A 20,685-nucleotide genomic window follows, 5' to 3' on the forward strand; every position below is an offset into this window, starting at 1 on the left:
AGGGCTGATGTGAAAGCAGACTAGAACTTCCATCCCTGGAAAGTGTCCAAGGCCAGCTTGGATGGGGTTTGGAGCAACCTGGGATAGTGGAAGGTGTCCCTGCCCATTGAGATGAGCTTTAAGGTCCCTTCCAACCCAAACCATTCCGGGATTCTACGTTAAAAGCGTGAAGAGGAACTGTGGATTTTCCATGCTGTTTTCTGGACTCTTCCAGCCACATTCCAGGCTTGAAGCCTTCCTGGTGAAGCACTGGGATGTGAATGAGCCCCCTGGGTGCCCTGGCAGTGATGGCTGCACACGGTGCTGTAGGAATTGGGGCGGTGGGGGGTTGGTGGGTGTCCAGCGTGTCCCTACCCCTGTGCTGCCCACCCTGTGCCAGTGGGGCTGGTTTGAGCAGAGGGTGCCAGGGCCCCGTGCTGTGTGTCTGTTGTGTTGTTTGACCAGGATTATCTGCCACGCACTAATTTCCTTTGGGGCTGTGATGAAGTCAGAAAACCACAGGCAGCTCTCCCCGGCGGCGCCTTCCGCCGCGGATCACTTGACATGTCCCGTCCCAGGAGGGCCAGGCCAGGCTCCCTCCAGCACCATGGACCAGAGGGGAATCCTGCTGCAGAACCTGGAAAGGGCCCAAGGCAAGAAGCTCAACCGAGGACAGTTTGCAGAGGAGTTTTTGGTGAGTTCTCTCAAGGCTTGGCTCAGTGTTTCAGCTCATGTCGGAGGGAATCGCTCGCTCTCAAACCTGTGACAGATTTTCTAGGAGTTTCATAGCAGACACCCAGAAGTTAACTGGGCTAAGAGGAGTGTAAAGACATGATAGGGAATTAATAGTTTGCATTTGAACTGTTTGCTTTTTAACTAATCGCCCGAGTGCTTCCTGTTTTCTGCTTGGTGAATGCACTTGTCGGGACATGGTTTCACTTTGCCTGGTGACAGGACTGGGGGGACAGGGAGGAATATGGAGCCTCTGGCCCTGGTGACACAGCTGGGGATACAGGGGGGAATATGGAGCCTCTGCCCCTTCTCCCCATGGCAATCTGTTAGACCTGTGGCACGTGAGTTCCTGCCAGGCATCTCTGGTTTTGCCTTGACTTAGCCTGTCCTTGTTTTTACAGAGCACGGGCTGCCCCATCCCTGGAGGTGCCCAAGACCAGGGTGGAAAGGGCTTGGAACAGCCTGGGACAGCAGCAGCAGGTGTCCCTGCCCATGGCAGGGGGTGGAATTAGATGAGCTTTAAGGTCCCTTCCAACCCAAACCATTCTGGGATCTGCGTGCTCTACATCCAGCAGAGCTCCTGGCCCCTCCTGGAAGCTACTTTCTTGTTCCCTCAAGGCAAAAGCTGCCCAAAATGCTGTTGGCTGCCACCTCCCCCTGTGGATTCATTGCCCTGAATCTGTGAGCTCCCTGATGTATTTTTTGGTTTGGGTGCCAGGTGAGGCTCAGATGTGCTAAAGCTGGTGGCTGGAGGTGGCTCTTGGTGCATCAGCTGGAGGCAGGTGGCTCTGACGGGCTGTCTGGGCTGCTCTGAGGGGCAGTGACATTGCCCAGCTCCCACAGACACACAAAAGGGTAAAACTGTGACATCTGAGGTGTGTCAAGCACTGGAGTGACCCTGGCAGTGGGCTCTGGGTTACTGAGAGGTCTCCACAAGCCCCAGCCCTGCTCTGTCATACTAGCAAAATTTGGCCCTTCAAACACTTGGGGAAAGCTGAGTGCTTGGTTTCCAGGTGTCTGGGGTGGAGGGAAGTGATTAATCTGAGCCTGCAGTGACAGGCTGTTGTTCCATGGAACAAAGTGCTGTCACAGCCTGCTGAGTTTCCCCTCTCTCTGCCTGGTGCCTGTGTGTGTGAGGCAGTGGGCTCTGAGCCCCGCTGCTCAGGCTGCCTCCAGCAGCCTGGTGTATTAATTTCTGATCAAAATGGCAGGTGGAAAGGGTCAAGGCTGCATTTCCTCTTTTATGGGATAAGATCTTTTCAGAGACACCTGATTTGTGGCTGCTTTTGCAAGGCAGATAAATTCATGCCATTCCTCCACCCCAATTCCTGCCCTCTCCTTGTGGGACCAAGCATTTTTATGTGCAAATTGTGGTGATGTTACTGCAAATGACAGGGTTTTTGTTGGAGCCCCCTTTTTCTGTTTGTGCAGTCTCACAGCTGGGCACTGCCCAGGCTCCCCAGGGAATGATCCCAGCCTCGAGGCTGCCAGAGCTCCAGGGGTGTTTGGAAAATGCTCTCAAGCACAGGGTGGGATTTTGGGATGTCTGTGCCAGGCCAGGAGTTGGACTCAATGATTCTTACGGGTGCCATCCAGCCCAGGATCCAGCCCAGGATATTCCAGGATTCTGTGATTCCCACTGTGTTTTTCATACCTAGGTGTTTCCCAAGCAGTTTCATGTCAGATTATTCAGGGACAGAAAAGTCAGATGATTCTGGGAAGACTGGCTTTAGTATGGAGTGATGCCCCTTCCATGAAAGCTTTCCCTGGAAGCTGGAGGTGCACTGGAAGGAGGAAGGGGAGGATGTGACCAACACCTGAATTGCTCAGAAGGTTACAGGGATGTGGAGGCAACAAAACCCACCCTGCTCCCACAATTTTTATCCCACTGTGTCTGCCCCACATTCTTAATTAATAGATACTGGACATATGGACTGTCCTGAGCCTCCTGTACCTCCTCCCTCACTCATTCCATCAGATCTCTGAGATTTAGTTTCTATTGTGGCTGAATTTAGTGTTTTAAAATTGCAGTTTAACATTAAATACCAGCAATCTGGACACAAAAATATGAAATAAAAAACGCAGTGAGAATGGTGCTTCTGAAGCTGATGGTAACAAACAGTGTGTGTTGTTTAGGAGCTGGTGGCAGTGAAATAAAATTCTATGCTTTACCTGGAGAAAGATGATTTAACTCCCTGTGAGTGCTGCAGCTTTATCCTTAAAATGAGAGATGAGAGCTTTGCTGCCCTAAGGGTCTGCCCCAGGACTCCTTGTCTTTCCCCAGTGCATGGAACCACTCTGCTCCAGCTCCCCATGCTCCCTTCATGACTTAAACATCACTGCTTCCAGCTACAGATGGGAACATCTCTACCAAAGTGGGAAAAATCTATAGCTTTACCTGTCTTTTCTGGTATCATTTGTTGAAGGTGCTTTGACATTGTCACTCCTCTGATCTGGGTGCCATTTGTGGCTCTCTGAGCCTCTCACTTTGTGAGGGTGATGCTTTGTGTCACTTCACAAGGCGACGTGTGGGCACTGCCTCAGCACACACTTTCCATCCTTCACAAGCCTCTCACAAGGTTCTGCCTCTATTCTTGCTCTGAGCAAAGCCACTCAGGAAAGAATTAATGGTGGTAGCAAACACAACCCCTGGAGACCTTCATGTGCTCTCTGGTAGTGAGCTGGCTGCAGCACGTCTGCTGTAATTTGTTCCACTCTTTTATCACAGAAGCTGAAGAGACAGTCAACAAAGTACAGATCGGATAAAATCTACCCTACAGCAGCGTCTGAGCAGCCAGAGAATGTCAAGAAGAACAGATACAAGGACATCTTACCTTGTAGGTTGGAAATGGCACATGTTCCTACTCAGCCTTTTGTTTCTCTTGCTTTTCTTGTTCTCATTCTCTGGTGCCTGCCTGCACGGCTGTTGTATGTGAACATCTCACTGCTCTCTGTTGGCTTTGAGTCCTGCTGCTCAGATTTAGGGCCTTGGCTGCTGCAGTGCCTGCTCTGGAGGACTTTGGCACTTATCAGCACTGTCAGGCACATGGTGGGATTTTGGGGATGTCCTGTGCAGGGAGGGGAGTTGACTTGATGATCTTTGTGGGCCCTTTCCAACTCAGGATATTCTGTGATATTTCTACAGGCAGAAGAACTTCTTTTCCCTAGGAAACACATCCTCCTGTGATAATCCTTGCAAGTTTCTGCTTAGCACTGTAACCACTTGCATCCAAAGGGATGTCTCCACGATGTGCAAAGCAGACAACAGGCAAACCCTGCTGTGGCTTGGCTTGCCTTGGGGCAGGGGTGTCCAAATGACTCCGTCCCAGCATCAGATCAGACTGTCTCTTTTGTCCATTCCAGCTTGGAAAAGAAAGCAAATCACAGAATCATTGAGGTTGGAAAAGACCTCCAAGATCAGGTTCAGCTTTCAAACCTCTGTATCTAACCCCACAGAGCTGGCTGGAGCCTGGAGTGCTGTTGGGTGGTTTTGGGCTTGGCTTGCTGCGTGGTCAGAGGGGACCAGCACTGCACTGGGGTACTGGCAGCACCTGCAGCTCTCCCCTAAATCCTCCCTCACTGTCTGAAAGGATCTTTCCATCCCCTGTGCAGGGCTGAGGGAGGTGTGGGGGGCACATCAGCTGCTTGCACAGCCACCCACCCCCCTGGCTGGGCTCTCTGACATGAATGCTCCCCCAGAGCCCCCGGTGCTGCCCTCCGAGGGCTCTGTGACCTTGAAGGACAGACACTGACTGCTCTCCCTGCTTTTGCAGTTGACCACAGCAGAGTGGAGCTGTCCCTGATTACATCAGACACAGATTCTCATTACATCAATGCCAACTTCATCAAGGTTTGCCTCTTTTGTGGTGTTTTCGTCCTGCAAAGGTGTTGGTGGTGCCACCTCGGTGGGTTGTGCCTGGAGGAGCAGGCTGGGGGCTCTGCAGCAGTTTCTGGGCTGTGCTCAAGGATAACTGATGTAAGAAGATGAGTGAGCCCTCCAGAAACCCCCTGGGCAGCACAGAGGCAGTGGGCTACGGGCAAGGGACACACTCATGCCGGGGGTGGAACACTTTGTGGTTCTCAGCCCCAACTTCCTCGTCGCCGTTGCTGCCTTTGGTGGGTGACAGTGGTGCAAAACTGCCTGTGGCCAGAGTCACCTGGGCTGAAAGCAGAGCAGGGGCAGGAAGCCTTGCAGTGCTGCACGGCTGGGACCCGCTGCTGGGGCGAGCAGCAGGGCAGGTCAGTGTGGGACAGTGCTCCATGTGCAGCTCCAGCAGTCCTGGGGCTGCCCTGGGCCTGCAACCCTTCCCTGACTGATGGATGGATGGATGGATGGATAGATGGATAGACAGATAGATAGATAGATAGATAAGATAGATAATAGATAGTTCTCTTGTTCTCTTCATTCTCATGACAGTGATCAGTGGCCCAGGGCTCTCTGTAACCTCTCTGCAGAAGATCAGACCTTCCCAACAAGATCACAATTCATTCTTTGGCCGTCAGCAACAGAGCTGTGGCCACATCACCTCCAAGCTCCCAGAGGTGCTGTAAGAACTGCTGCTGGTCTCTGGGAGCACATCCCATCTCCCCAGCTTGGCCCTGCCTTTGGTTTGCACTGCTTGAGTTAATGTATGCGCCCAAAATTCAACTAGATGAAAGTCCTCCAAAATCCTTAATGGGCTTGCTGGTAGAAGAAAATTCAGAGAGAGGAATGACTTTATTTCTGCTGGTGAACTATGCACAGATGTGTCCATGTCTGGTTTGAATGTTCCAGGGTGTCTACGGGCCAAGAGCATACATTGCAACCCAGGGTCCTCTCCCCACTACAGTCACTGACTTTTGGAGGATGATTTGGGAGTATGAAGTCCTGGTAAGGTGCAGATTTATATTTAGATATAAATGTCCTTTTTTTAAAAAAGAAAAGTTGTCCTTCCAGCCAGAAATCCTTTGTGAGGCAGTGGGAGTATCAGGGTTTCACTCCAGCCTCTCAGCCTGCTTCCACTTGTGCTGGAGCAGGAGTCTGCTGGTGGCTGTCCCTGCCTTTGGGCTCTGGCTGGGGAGATCCTTGTGCCAGGCTGTGGGTGATGTCCCAGTGACACTGGTCTGGCAGTTGGGGCTCAGGGGAAGGCAGCCCACAGAGTTTCCTTATCACTGATAAGTACCCGCAAGAGATGAGTTTAATTTTGCTGCCTGGATAAGAAACTCGTCTTCAGACTTTTCTAATGAGCCTCCTTCCTGCAGGTCGTGGTCATGGCTTGTATGGAGTTTGAAATGGGAAAGGTGAGTAGTGTGTCACAGATGGCCCTGAGTGCCAGGGCAGGGTGAGAGATGCAGATTTTTATTAAATCCCATTAGTGACAGCGATTTCTGTTTGATATAAGCTGTTTTTTGGGTCTCCATCTGCAAATGGTCCCATGGGAGATGACCTTTAATGTCCCTTCCAACCAAACCCATCTCTGATTCTACGAAATTCTTCAGCCATTTCCAGTAGTGTAGGGAATCTCTCTGGAAAAAGAAAACCAGCAGTGGCAGCTCCAAGGAAGGGGAGGCTGGAGCTGGACAGCAGCAAGAGCTGAGCCTCTCCCCAGAGTGAACTGTGCCCTGAAAATTGAAAAAGGAGACAGCACAGCAGGGCCGGTGGGGAATAACCAAACACATGGTGCTTGTCCCAACAGAAGAAATGTGAGCGGTACTGGGCGGAGGAGGACGGCTCCCCCCTGCACTGCGGCCCCTTCTCCATCACCTGTGTGAGTGCAGCCACCCCAGCAGCCTGTCCCACCCCCGGGCACCATGGAAAATCTGACTCTGCCTCCCTCTTCTGCAGGAGGCCGAGGAGAAGAGGAATGAGTATGTGATTAGAACTTTAAAGGTGACCCTGAATGAGGTAAGGAGGAAAGGTCAAGGCAGAAAATGTACCTGGGCTGGCTTTGTTATATAAATAATATATTAAAATGTGGTACATTTTGTGCAGAAAATTTTACATTGCTCAGGCTGTTGAATTAGATTTGACAGCATTTGAGGGAACAAAGGAAGTAAAAAATTCATTAACTCAGACCTCAGTTTCTGAAGCTGTTTGTCAGTCATGGCAAACCAAGCTCCGGGTAAGTGAGGCCAAGGATGTCATAAAACAGCTCCTGCAGCAAACCCAGCTGCAAACTGCTGCTCTGCTGCAGATGAGAGCTGGGGATGGAGCAGAAATCCAGCTCCCCTTGCTGTTCCAACATCCCAGACCCCGCCTCTGCTCTTCTCCTGCAGGCAGCCCGCACCATCTTCCACTTCCACTACAAGAACTGGCCGGACCACCACGTGCCCTCCTCCATCGAGCCCATCCTGGAGCTCGTCAGGGACATTCGCTGCTACCAGCCCGATGACAGGGTCCCTGTCTGCATCCACTGCAGGTGGGTGAGCTGGCTGCCAGCAGGGAAGGGCTGCTGGCCCCCAGAGCCCCATGCTGGCCCCCAGAGCCCTGTGCTCCCACGTCCCAAGGGGGCACAGGGCAGGGAAGCTGGCCAAACCCACAGCCAAGCTCCTCTTGTAGGGAGCCCTAAGGCAAAGGGCTCTTCTGAGGACAGCCAGCATGGCCAGAGGACAGGGAAGGAGGGAGCAGCAGGCCAGCAATAGAATCACAGAACCATGGAATTGTTTAGGTTGGAAAAGGCCCTTAAGGTGCTCCAGTCCAACCACTCACCCGGCACTGCCAAAGCCACCACTAAACCATGTCCTCAAATGTCACATCTTTTCAATGGCGACTTCACCACTGCCCTGGGCAGCCTGTGCCAGTGCTTGACAATGCTTTTTGCTGATAAATTTTCCCTAATATGCAATCTAAACCTCCCCTGGGGCAACCTGAGGCCGTTTCCTCTTGTCCTGTCCCTTGTTAGTTGGGAGAAGCCAACACCCTCCTGCCAGGGAGTGACAATGTCTGGGTGACAGACCACCAGCACTGGCCATGCCCACGTGTGGCTGGTCACCACAGGAGGACTCAGAGCTCTTCTCAGGGCATGAGCCGTGCCTCCCAACCCTGTGCAGCAGAGCCCTGCGTGGGCTGAAGCTGCAGCGTGCTGCAGGATGTGTGTGGGACAGCAGGGTCACAGGTGGCTGTGGGTGCCCAAACATCCCTGGCAGCAGCACAGCGTGCCCAGCCTGTGCCCCTTGCTGTCCCTGCAGTGCTGGCTGCGGCAGAACCGGCGTCATCTGCGCCATCGACTACACCCAGAAGCTGCTGAAGGACGGGGTGAGTGCCAGCCCTCGCTGCCTTCCGTGCCCCCTGCACCCCTCTGTCCCTCCCCAGCCTTCCTTCTGCCTTCCAGCCCCTCTGATTGCCGTTCTCCACTGCGGCTGTGGGGAGCTCACATCCCCCTGAAACCCCCCTGAAACCCCCCAGGGGGGTTTCAGGGGGGTTTCAGGGGGATGTGAGCTCCCCACAGCCGCAGTGGAGAACGGCAATCAGAGGGGCTGGAAGGCAGAAGGAAGGCTGGGGAGGGACAGAGGGGTGCAGGGGGCACGGAAGGCAGCGAGGGCTGGCACTCACCCCGTCCTTCAGCAGCTTCTGGGTGTAGTCGATGGCGCAGATGACGCCGGTTCTGCCGCAGCCAGCACTGCAGGGACAGCACGGGGCACAGGCTGGGCACGCTGTGCTGCTGCCAGGGATGTTTGGGCACCCACAGCCACCTGTGACCCTGCTGTCCCACACACATCCTGCAGCACGCTGCAGCTTCAGCCCACGCAGGGCTCTGCTGCACAGGGTTGGGAGGCACGGCTCATGCCCTGAGAAGAGCTCTGAGTCCTCCTGTGGTGACCAGCCACACGTGGGCATGGCCAGTGCTGGTGGTCTGTCACCCAGACATTGTCACTCCCTGGCAGGAGGGTGTTGGCTTCTCCCAACTAACAAGGGACAGGACAAGAGGAAACGGCCTCAGGTTGCCCCAGGGGAGGTTTAGATTGCATATTAGGGAAAATTTATCAGCAAAAAGCATTGTCAAGCACTGGCACAGGCTGCCCAGGGCAGTGGTGAAGTCGCCATTGAAAAGATGTGACATTTGAGGACATGGTTTAGTGGTGGCTTTGGCAGTGCCGGGTGAGTGGTTGGACTGGAGCACCTTAAGGGCCTTTTCCAACCTAAACAATTCCATGGTTCTGTGATTCTATTGCTGGCCTGCTGCTCCCTCCTTCCCTGTCCTCTGGTCATGCTGGCTGTCCTCAGAGGAGCCCTTTGCCTTAGGGCTCCCTACAAGAGGAGCTTGGCTGTGGGTTTGGCCAGCTTCCCTGCCCTGTGCCCCCTTGGGACGTGGGAGCACGGGGCTCTGGGGGCCAGCACGGGGCTCTGGGGGCCAGCACGGGGCTCTGGGGGCCAGCACGGGGCTCTGGGGGCCAGCACGGGGCTCTGGGGGCCAGCACGGGGCTCTGGGGGCCAGCACGGGGCTCTGGGGGCCAGCACGGGGCTCTGGGGGCCAGCAGCCCTTCCCTGCTGGCAGCCAGCTCACCCACCTGCAGTGGATGCAGACAGGGACCCTGTCATCGGGCTGGTAGCAGCGAATGTCCCTGACGAGCTCCAGGATGGGCTCGATGGAGGAGGGCACGTGGTGGTCCGGCCAGTTCTTGTAGTGGAAGTGGAAGATGGTGCGGGCTGCCTGCAGGAGAAGAGCAGAGGCGGGGTCTGGGATGTTGGAACAGCAAGGGGAGCTGGATTTCTGCTCCATCCCCAGCTCTCATCTGCAGCAGAGCAGCAGCAGTCCAACCACTCACCCGGCACTGCCAAAGCCACCACTAAACCATGTCCTCAAATGTCACATCTTTTCAATGGCGACTTCACCACTGCCCTGGGCAGCCTGTGCCAGTGCTTGACAATGCTTTTTGCTGATAAATTTTCCCTAATATGCAATCTAAACCTCCCCTGGGGCAACCTGAGGCCGTTTCCTCTTGTCCTGTCCCTTGTTAGTTGGGAGAAGCCAACACCCTCCTGCCAGGGAGTGACAATGTCTGGGTGACAGACCACCAGCACTGGCCATGCCCACGTGTGGCTGGTCACCACAGGAGGACTCAGAGCTCTTCTCAGGGCATGAGCCGTGCCTCCCAACCCTGTGCAGCAGAGCCCTGCGTGGGCTGAAGCTGCAGCGTGCTGCAGGATGTGTGTGGGACAGCAGGGTCACAGGTGGCTGTGGGTGCCCAAACATCCCTGGCAGCAGCACAGCGTGCCCAGCCTGTGCCCCGTGCTGTCCCTGCAGTGCTGGCTGCGGCAGAACCGGCGTCATCTGCGCCATCGACTACACCCAGAAGCTGCTGAAGGACGGGGTGAGTGCCAGCCCTCGCTGCCTTCCGTGCCCCCTGCACCCCTCTGTCCCTCCCCAGCCTTCCTTCTGCCTTCCAGCCCCTCTGATTGCCGTTCTCCACTGCGGCTGTGGGGAGCTCACATCCCCCTGAAACCCCCCTGAAACCCCCCTGGGGGGTTTCAGGGGGGTTTCAGGGGGATGTGAGCTCCCCACAGCCGCAGTGGCCGAAGTGCTGATTCCCCATCCCCAGTTTGTGCCACCCCTCTCTCTTCAGGCACTGGCAGATCACCCCAGTGGGGCAGAATCCCCCCTCACTGCTGGCTCTGGCCAGGCCTTCAGCTCACAGCACGTGGTCCTGTGCTGACCCGAAGTGCTGATTCCCCATCCCCAGTTTGTGCCACCCCTCTCTCTTCAGGCACTGGCAGATCACCCCAGTGGGGCAGAATCCCCCCTCACTGCTGGCTCTGGCCAGGCCTTCAGCTCACAGCACGTGGTCCTGTGCTGACCTTCACTCTTCAATACATCTTCACTGTCTACGTTTGTCTCTGCACACTCACACATCAGATATTCAGTGTTTCCAAACCTCCTCCTGCTTTACTCTGGCTCTCCAATAATGGCACAGGCAATAATCCCCAGCCTCAGGGCAGGTGCTGGGACTCAGAGGAGAGCCTGCTCTGTTCCACAGCTCCCTGAACCCATCCAGCTGGGAAATCAGTGTCACGTCCTTCGTGCTGCCCACAGCTGTTGTAAAAAGGGAATTTGCTGTGGAGTGTGAGACAGGAGGGAGGAGAATGGTTTTTAATAAATAAAATAGCACTTTAAGCAGGCCTTTTGTTAAAAAGTATTGCAGTAGCAAGCCTGCATTTCAGACAGTGCTCTGAACTGCCTCATGACTTGGAAGCTTTGTGGAATTAGACCTATCTGTAATTTTTTATCAGAGAAATCACAGAAGTCATTGAAAGATTTGGGTTAAAAAGATCTTAAAAATCCTCTCTTTCCAGCCCCCTGCCATGGACAAGGACACCTTTCTCTGTCCCAGGGTGCTCCAAGCCCTGTCCAGCCTGGCCTTGGGCATTTCTAAGGATGGGGCAACCACAGCTTCTCTGGACTCCCTGTGCCAGGCCCTCCCCACCCTCCCAGGGAAGAATTCCTTCCCAATATTAAATCTAAATCTCTCCTCTTTTAGTTTAAAACCATTTTGTCCTTTCTCTTTCCCGCCAGATTGTTCCAGTGAACTTCAGTGTTTTCAGCCTGGTCCAGGAGATGCGCACACAAAGACCCTGCATAGTGCAGACCAAGGTGGGTTTGGGGAACGTCACCACTGCTCCACGCTGGCACCTCGCCTCTTCCCAGGAGGGTTCAGAGAGCTGGGGTGTGGAGATGTTGTGCAAAGTCCCTTTTCTGAGCAGAACAATGATTTGGCAGAAGTTAATTTGGTAGCTGAGCGGTTCCTTGTGGACAGCTGGGCCAGTGCTCACAGGTTTGTCAAATGCTCAAATGTGAAACCAGGGACTGCCCAGGCAATAAAGTGGGAACTTTCCTCAGCTGCAACAGACTGAAGAGGAAGCTCAGTGCAGAACAGTGTTGTTTGCACACCCAAAAACGCCCCAAATGCTTCAGTGTGAGCCACTCCCTGTGCCAGGCCCTCCCCACCCTCCCAGGGAAGAATTCCTTCCCAATATTAAATCTAAATCTCTCCTCTTTTAGTTTAAAACCATTTTGTCCTTTCTCTTTCCCGCCAGATTGTTCCAGTGAACTTCAGTGTTTTCAGCCTGGTCCAGGAGATGCGCACACAAAGACCCTGCATAGTGCAGACCAAGGTGGGTTTGGGGAACGTCACCACTGCTCCACGCTGGCACCTCGCCTCTTCCCAGGAGGGTTCAGAGAGCTGGGGTGTGGAGATGTTGTGCAAAGTCCCTTTTCTGAGCAGAACAATGATTTAGCAGAAGTTAATTTGGTAGCTGAGCGGTTCCTTGTGGACAGCTGGGCCAGTGCTCACAGGTTTGTCAAATGCTCAAATGTGAAACCAGGGACTGCCCAGGCAATAAAGTGGGAACTTTCCTCAGCTGCAACAGACTGAAGAGGAAGCTCAGTGCAGAACAGTGTTGTTTGCACACCCAAAAACGCCCCAAATGCTTCAGTGTGAGCCCTGTGAGAGTTGTGGCTTCTGCCTCTTCTCCAAATTCACACCCTGCCAGTGGACAGGAAAGGCAGCTTCTCTCAGGGTGATGCTTGCTTGGGAAGAGGTGGCCATTTACAGGTCCCACTGGTGCTGGCTGTCACAGTTTTGTCTGTCTGGAATGCAGGAGCAGTATGAGCTGGTTTATGATGCTGTGATTGAGCTCTTCAAAAGGCAGATTCAAGCACTCGATGCCCAGAAAGATTCTGCTGCTTCACAGGTAAAGTCCCAGGACAAACAAGCTGCCTCTTGCACTCCAGCTCTAACCTCAATTCCTGCTGCAGATCTGGGGTGAATTCTCATATTTTCTACTCCCCTTGATACCCAAACTGAGTCTCTTTTGTCCTTAACCCATGAGAATCCAGCTCTTCCCCTGAATGTGCATTGCTTATCACAAACACGACCTAGATTTTCTTCAGTCTCAAAACAACTTTCTATTTTCTATATATTTTTAGAATTGTTTAATGTAATGAGTGAAAAGAACAGCAGGAATTTTCTACAGGACTGACTGATTTCCATGGGGATGTGCCAGTGAAACTTGAGGGATTTTCAGACCAGGTTGGGAAGGTCCAGGTTGGGAAGCTTGGGATCACAAGGCAGTGAGGCTGAAAGTGTTACCTCATGTGTGCTAGTGAGGGAATCAGCACTACAGCCTGGCTGTGGGAGGGTATAGGGGGAAATATCTCATGAAAAAACATGGCAAAGTCTCACAAATCTGTTACACCTCTGAGGAAAAGAAATGTGGTCTTGGTGTGAAGTTGCATATTAACAGGAATAGCCAAAACCTCTCTGGTTGAGGTTTTCTTTGCTCTTGCTGTTCTGTGACTGCTGACATGAGCCTCACTGGATCAAATCCAGGAAAGTAAATGCATCACAGCAAAGCCTGGAAGGTCACAGTGGGCTCATTTTGTCAGAAACTTTTATCTCAAAAATTGGGAAGGGGATCCTGCGATGGGACTCGTGCCTCAGTTTGCCATAGGATTTGCAGTTCATTCCAAGCCAGAGCTGAGTGAGAAAAGAACTGGAAAAAGCCTTTTTTTAAGGTTAAGGACAGTCTGTGAGCAAAGGTCACACAGGGCTGGGTTGACACAAAATGGAGAGGACTTTTCAAGTCAGGATGTGGTTTTGTAGCTCTTGCCCAAAACTCTCGCCCCCCTAAACCTCCCTGTCCTCTGAGGACAGAGTGCAGAGCACATGGCTGGCCATGAGCTGGTGTCATCACAAAACCAGCACCCAGCCTGAAGGCAAAGTGTCTGCACAGGCTGCCTGCCAGCTGTTTGGCACAGCTGGATGCTTCTGGGGCTCTCTGCACTCTCATTTCAGAAAGGTGCTGGCAGAGTTGCTCTTCAGGAAGTTCTCTCTGCAGTTTTCAGCTCCACTTTGGTGTCATTTCCCAAGTGCTTTAGTAATTAGAAGTATTTGGCAAAATCCCAGCTCCTGGAGCAGCACGTTGGTGTTCTTTACATTCTGCCTCCTCACCCCTGTTTGCAAATATCTCCTTTCCCCAGGAAGGAGCAGGGCATCCTGCAGCCAAGCCAGTCCTGACTCCAGTGGAAGACATTTATGGTCTGAGTTCACTCACCTGGTAAGCCTCAGCACAAATATCCCTGGTTGGTGTTTGCAGTCACCCACACGATTTCAGAGAGATTAACTTCTTGATGTGAGCTCTGGAACACTTTAGCTCTCAGGATCTGCTGCCTTCCTCGAGTCCCACTTTGACTCTCACATTTGTTCCTAACATAATTCATGGAATCATAAAGGTTGGAAAAGTCTTCTGACACCACTGCTCTGGAACACGTTAGCTCTCAGGATCTGCTGCCTCCCTCGAGTCCCACTTTGACTGTCCTGTTTGTTCCTAACATAATTCATGGAATCATAAAGGTTGGAAAAGTCTTCTGACACCACCAAGCACAACCATTAACTGCCAGGTCCAACACTAAGCCACATCTACATGTTTTATGAGCACTTCCATGGATGGTGTTTCCACCACTTCCCTGGGCAGCCTGTTGCAATGCCTCATCACCTCCTCAGTGAAGAAACTTCTCCTAATTTCCTAATAATTCCTGCTCTTCTCACTGATGTGTCTCAGCCTCTTCCCTGTGTGCCATTATCTGTCCCCTTCTTCTGCCCTGGGCTTTGTGTCACTCAGTGTTTCACAGAGGAGCTGGAAACAGTATAAAACAGTATAAACAGTATAAAAAAGTCTCATGAACAAAGAGGCTGGGTCATCCCAGCCCTCTGCCTGGCATGGAATGGTCCAATGTTCCATCTGCACGTTCCACTCCAGTGCCCCTTGCTGCAGGAGTAGCAATCCTGAGGATGCAGCTTCCCAATGCCAGCAGCTTCCAAGGGTGGTGGGATCTCTCTGTGGACATGTTTGGGATTGCAGCATCTGCTTTCTGTAAATAATTTTGCTTTTTGGTTCAGTTTGCTGACATAAAGGGGCCTCCTCTGTTCACCATTTAACAGAGTTGAAACGGAGCACAGCCTTGCTGGGCCGGGCTCTGCGTTCCTGAAGGAATTGCTCCTGGCAGCAGCGCTGTGGGCTCTGCTAGTGGGCTAAGACTTTCTGAGCCCTCCATGGCTTTAACTCCACACCACTTTACTGTGCTTTGACCGCAGCTCAGAGCGAGAGGAGCAGGCTCCACACCAAGCCCTCCCTCCGCAGCAGGACCGGCACCAACATCTCCCTGCGGTGGCACCGAGCAAAGCGTCCCTGCCCTCGCTGTGTGCCCCGGGGGCACAGCCCAGCTCTGCCAGGGGGGTGCCCCCCATCAGACAGGCCATCTCCTTCGGGGCTCTGAACTTCTCCAGCTGCAGGAAGGCAGCTGCTGGCGAGCCCTGGGCTGCTGGGGATGCCCCTCAGAAACGCTGCAGCTGGGAGCTGGAGCTGGACCCAAAGGGAGCAGGGAGGAGGGCACCTGGTGCCAGAGCACCTCTGGCATGGACTGCATCGACCCCTCTAGCGCTGGGGCAGTGGGGACAACGCTGGGAATGGGATGCAGGGGATGCCAAGCCCGTTTGGAGTCCCCAGTGGCCAAAAGATGGTCACTGGAGCTTCCAGGATGGATTTTCCCCTGTGGACATGAACCCCTCCAGAGCAGCAGATGCCCCCCCAGGCCACAGGAAGCAGGGGCAATGCCCTCACCCTTCCCTGTGCTCAGCAGAAGATCCCTACTTCTCATCACTGTCTCCAGACGACCCTGTGTCCCCCGTGTTTCCCTTTCTGGGGGGGCAGGATGAGCTCCTCCCTTCGTGCTCTGCCAGTGCTCCCCTACAGCCCACCACAGCCACCTCCCCATCATCCCACCATGTCCCCCTGGACCAGGAGAGGATCTTCTCCTCGGGTGAGTGCTACTGGGACAAGAGGACGCGTGGGACCAGGTCACTCTGGACTGGGGCGTGCTGGAGGGAGTGGTCAGTGTGGTCATCTGGTGTCCAGGCAGGGCTGTAGCTGCTCCTCAGGACTGGGCTCTCATGGGAGCTGAGGGAGCAACTGGTTTCATCCTCACACTCTTCATCCTGCCTGAATTTTTTCCCACAAACATTTTGAGAGCAGTGTAATTTTGGTGTTTGCATTACACAGCTGCTCTGAAGCACTGTGTCACCTCAGAACAGCTCTCACAGGGAGGCAAGGCTGGTGCTGACCAATTCTTACCCCAAGGTGCTCCAAAAAAGCATTCAGAAAGCTCCCAGAAATGGTTTTCTCTGAGGATCTAGTTTTCAGGTCAAACCCCACTCTTTGCTGCAGAGTGTCATGCGGGGGACACTGAAATCTCACCAAGACTGAGACATCCAGGACTTCAGGGAGCACCTGGGTGACACCCCTGCCCATGGTGGGGGTGTTGGATCAAAATGGTTTTTAATGGTTTTCCCTTCCAACCCAACCCATTCCATGATCATCACAACTGTTTTCCCCAGAACTGTAGCACTACATCCATCACCTGCCGTATGAGGAAGGTGGAATGATTCCTTGCTCTGGTTAGTCCTGGTCCAATCAGACATTTCCTCTTCCCCACAGCTTTGGCACTTCCTCCACTTTGTCCTCCCAGACCCCTGAGCATTCAATGTCACAAAGACATGCCCATTATCCCGGTGCTCTTGAGAAGTCCTGCGAGGTGCAGCCCAAGCCAAGCAGCAGAACCACCAGCTGCATGCCTGGCTCTGTGCTGGGTTATGCTCATTTTCCTCGTGCAGTTGATGCTGGGAGTTATTTGGATGTTTAACCACAGTTTAGAGGTGTTTAACCTTAATCTCTGGGCAGGAGCAGCCCCCTTCCCTACACAGTAGTCCCACCATGTCCTGCCATGCCAGTAAGCTGTCTGTGTCTCTCCAATCAGCCCCCCTGCCACGGCCTGATGAGGATGATGATGATGATGCTCCTCCACCCCTGCCCCAGCGCACCCCTGAGTCCTTCATCGTGGCCAGTGAGCCGGGTGAGTGATTAAAACATGAAATGTGGGGCTGAGCAGCACTGGGGGCTCACCCAGCATCAGGGTGGTTCTGTGGCATCTGGCAGTGCCTGGGATGAGGAATGATCAATGTTCAACTGCTTCCAGGGCAATTTCCTCGGGCCACTTCGGATTTCCAGATTCCAGACAGAAATCCAAATATTGGAACCTCCTGGGAGTGGAGTGGTGAGTCTCACTCAGAGGGGTTTCATGACCCTGTGAGACTGAGGCCATGTAAGGTAAAAGTGGCTTTTTACCTCTTTTCCAGCACTATCCCTATGCCAATCTCCTTACCACGTTTCCTTCTGTGAGAAAGACTCTAGTTTTTGGCACTTTGTACTTGCCAGAAATTATTTCATAGAATCACAGAATCATGGAATAGTTTGGGTTGGGAGGGATCTTAAGAAAATCCCATTCCACCCCCCACCACGGGCAGGGACATCTTCCACTCTCCCAGGTTACTCCAAGCCCTGTTAAACCTGGCTTTGAACACTTCCAGGGATTGCAGGGCTCAGGATTGGAAAGAAGATGGGGCCTCAGTCCACTCCCTTTCTATCAACATCCACTTTACTCCAAACACTTTTTTGGATTCTAAGATCAGTACAGGGTTATAAACATATTGCCCCTCATTTAGAGAAGGATAATGAAGACAGGACATTCGTGTTCTGCTGAGCTTCACCAGCCCTGTGGAACCAACAGGAGCTGAACAAAATTTAGGCATCTGTTGATCATCCCATGGCTGAGTGACAGCTCTGTGAAGTGGAAGAACGAGGCACAAGTCTGCAAGTCTGTCTTCCTCTACTCCAGTGGAGGTGTATGTGGGAGGGTGTTTGCACATCACATCCTTTCCTTGTCTTCTCTGGCTTCCTTGTGTGCAAGAAAACAACATTTGGGTGTGGGAATTTTAAATACCTGCCTTGTGTTTTGTTTCCAGAGTGTGAAGCTTTGGAGCCCACGAACAGGTATAAGTTTAACACTGGAACAATCTTTGGAATCAACACCTGCTTTTTTTCCTGAAACTGCTTTATTTAGTAAATGTGTTTAGGATCTGTGCTCAGTGCAACGGAAACTGTTGCTAAATAGTTCTGCAACTAAATAGTTCTAACCAGAACTAAACAGTTCTGCAAACAAGTGAACTGGTAGTTTTATGTTTCCTAATCAGCTCCTGCCTCATCCTGTTCATGAGGATGTTCCTTGCAGCCTCCTTTTTGTCTGCATGTTGTGTGTTTCCTTTGAGACAACTGAGATAAGCTGGTTGCTTCTAATACATATATATAAATATATAATATTTTAAAGCTAGGGAACCAACTCTTTGTCTTTGCTTTCTCAGAGACAGCCCAGGATCACTCCAATTCTCCTCCTCCGCTTCCTGAAAGAACCCCGGAGTCGTTTGTTCTTGCTGAGGCAGCAAGTGAGTGCTGAGCTCTTTTCTCAGGATCTAACTGGGGTTTTACACTCACACCTAAACCTGTAGGTTTCTGAGAGCGTGGCCCATTTGTTCAAAGCATTACCAGGTAGTGCTTCAGCACTTCCCTGCAGGAGAGTTCAGCAAATGCAACAAAAATAAACACAAGTTGGGAACCTGCAGAAAATTTCTAGAAGTGCTGCATTAGAGGAGATGAAAAGCAGCAACAAAGCACTTGGAAAAAAGCAGGAGGGTTTGTGAATGACCACTGAAAATGTACATATTATGTATGTTCCCAGGTCTCCAGCCTGCTGCAAGGAATTCCTCGAGTCCTGCGGGTTTGGAGAACAAGGGCTCAGGAACAACACCCAAAGAACTCATTAAATGCTTCAGGAGGAGCAAGGTAAAAGAAATAAAAGCTGTGGGGAAAAAAGGGAGAGAGAAGAGCTCTGGCACAGTTGGTGCTGCTCTGGTCACTGGGGGAACAGGGCCTGCTTCAGGAGCGCTTGTGTTTAGGGCAAGAAAACGAGAATAATAAAAATATTCTGGTGTAGAAGTGCAAACACCCACCCTGTCTGCACTGGGAACAGGGAAAGCCAGCCCTGCCCTGTGCCTTGGCACTCCATCCACCTGGATGCCAGCTCCTCTGGGAAAAAGTTGCTGCTGTGGGTCTGAGTCTGTGCTACAAGGACAGAACCATGCCAGGCTCCTCTTGCTGAGCCTCCTGTTAATTATCCCCTGAGATTGTTCTTTGGGCTCTGATGGTGGAACGGAAAAGCACTTGAGGAAAACAGCAAGGAAAATACAAAGTGGAGGGTTTGGGGATGACAAGGAAAAAGCCGAAGAGAGCGGCACAATTTTTGGTTTTTTATGAAATGTGATACTTGTGCATTCACAAGTGAATCCCCACAGTAGCTGATCTATTTAAACATGTACATTTATCAGTGTTTTTATACATGTACATTATCAGAAAATTCCCTTTACCACACTAGCTGATCCACTGCTTCACACATTTTTTTCCAACTAGCCTTTTTCTAATTTTTTTTTTTACAGAGCTTGAAAATATTGAAAAATGTGAGAAAAAGTAAGTTTTCAGCCTAATATCTTTGCAATGGATCTAAGCAAGTATTTAAATGTGTGGGACCAGTGACCAGCTGCTCCAGTCTCATTTTTTATTTCTAGGCATCTGCAATCCATCTTCACTGACAAAATCATCAGAACCTGCCCCAACAAACTCTCCAAGGTCTTTCCTTAACTTTGGTATGTTTTGCTCTTTGTGTTTCAGTAGGAAGAACCTGACTCTTGAAAGTCTAAATGCCAGGCAGAACACTTACAAACCACAAATCTTTCAAATAATGCTCTTTGGGTTTTACATATTTAGTTTTTACACATTTACAACTTTATTTGCAACTACGAGATGTTGCTTTTCTGTCATATCTTAACACTTGGGAAAGATCTGAAATGGCAAGTATTTTCAATTCCTGTGTTATTTTAAGGGATTACATAATCAGCATCTGTAACACACAGAATTTGTTGCATTAAAAAAAAATCTATCATTTCTTCCTAGGCTTTGCAAATCGATTTTCAAAACCCAAAGGACCAAGAAATCCACCCCCAGCATGGAACATTTAGATGTATTTTACAGACTTGGCGCTGCAGATTTGTGAAGTCACCCTGAAATACTTGGAATGCCCATCCCAGTGAAGCTTCCACCAAAATAAACACATCCAAAGCTGTTACACAGTATTGGCAGCTCAGGCACTACTTGCACATTCACTGAATTTAAAACCGGAGTTTTAAATCGAGAATGTAAAAGTACCAGCAGCAGCTTTCAGTTAATTCGCAGTGGGACATACAATACTTGGAATACAAGTTTTATCCTAAGGAGGGACATATTCTTGTCATGTTTTGGAATATAATCACTTCAAGAGGATGGATTTGAGCACAAACTGATGATGGGACCCAGTGAAGGCTCTGGAATGAACTGGAAATCCAACAGAGCTGAGGTGATCAAGACCCTCTCTCACGTTTGTAGGTCTACTGCAATCAAAGACACTGAAATGTTTACATTACTTGGACTAAGGGGGAATTAGATTCCCAAATTTTAGAAATAATAATTTCTAAATAAGCTTTTTTTTCTTTTTTTTTTTCCCTATCTGAGTGAATCAGAGCATTTCTCTGGATTTTGGGGCAATAAGACTTAAGATGGTGATTGATCCCATGGAAACTAAACCAATGTAACTGCACAAGTGGCTGACCCAGCCGCTCTTCTGTCTGGGAATAAAAATCCCAAAACACCATGACAGCAAGCAAAATATTATTGTATTTTAAAGCAATGCTGATTTCAAGGATTTGTGATTCTCCAGCACAGAATTTCAGGTGGGAACAGGGGAGATTTCTTGCCAGATTCCTCACCAGATTCCACTGATCAGTGGGGAGGGATAAAGATGCTGAACATTGCTTTATATGAGTCTGTTCCTGTGAAGATAGGGGAGAAAAAAACAAATCTCAAAAAAACCCCACAAACCAAGGTGGGATTTGGGGGATTTGGTCAAGAAGAATCTGCTGACCACTGCTGGAATGGAAAACTCAGCTGGTTTAAAACTGGGGGAATAACCAATATTGCTATATTTTTATTACTGTAAAAAACCCCGTATGCCTGTTTTTATT

The 20,685-nt window shown here is 51.3% G+C and overlaps 1 protein-coding gene across 1 annotated transcript; it reads left to right on the forward strand.

Annotated features, from left to right (window-relative positions):
• Positions 1-428: 428 nt before the first annotated feature.
• Positions 429-20,194, forward strand: PTPN22 (protein tyrosine phosphatase non-receptor type 22). Its single transcript, XM_041427096.1, has 21 exons — positions 429-673; positions 3,440-3,548; positions 4,485-4,561; positions 5,486-5,581; positions 5,953-5,991; positions 6,387-6,458; positions 6,536-6,595; positions 6,967-7,109; positions 7,879-7,945; positions 11,202-11,279; positions 12,287-12,379; positions 13,668-13,744; positions 14,782-15,506; positions 16,500-16,595; positions 16,719-16,849; positions 17,545-17,572; positions 17,941-18,021; positions 18,315-18,418; positions 19,069-19,099; positions 19,198-19,275; positions 19,583-20,194. Exons 1-21 carry the CDS (start codon positions 482-484, stop codon positions 19,645-19,647), a joined length of 2,442 nt encoding a protein of 813 aa, XP_041283030.1. The 5' UTR covers positions 429-481; the 3' UTR covers positions 19,648-20,194.
• The last annotated feature ends 491 nt before the right edge of the window (positions 20,195-20,685 follow it).

The sequence above is a fragment of the Onychostruthus taczanowskii genome, unplaced genomic scaffold (genome assembly GCF_017590055.1).
Source record: "Onychostruthus taczanowskii isolate IOZ18803 unplaced genomic scaffold, ASM1759005v1 scaffold97, whole genome shotgun sequence".
NCBI lineage: Eukaryota > Metazoa > Chordata > Aves > Passeriformes > Passeridae > Onychostruthus > Onychostruthus taczanowskii.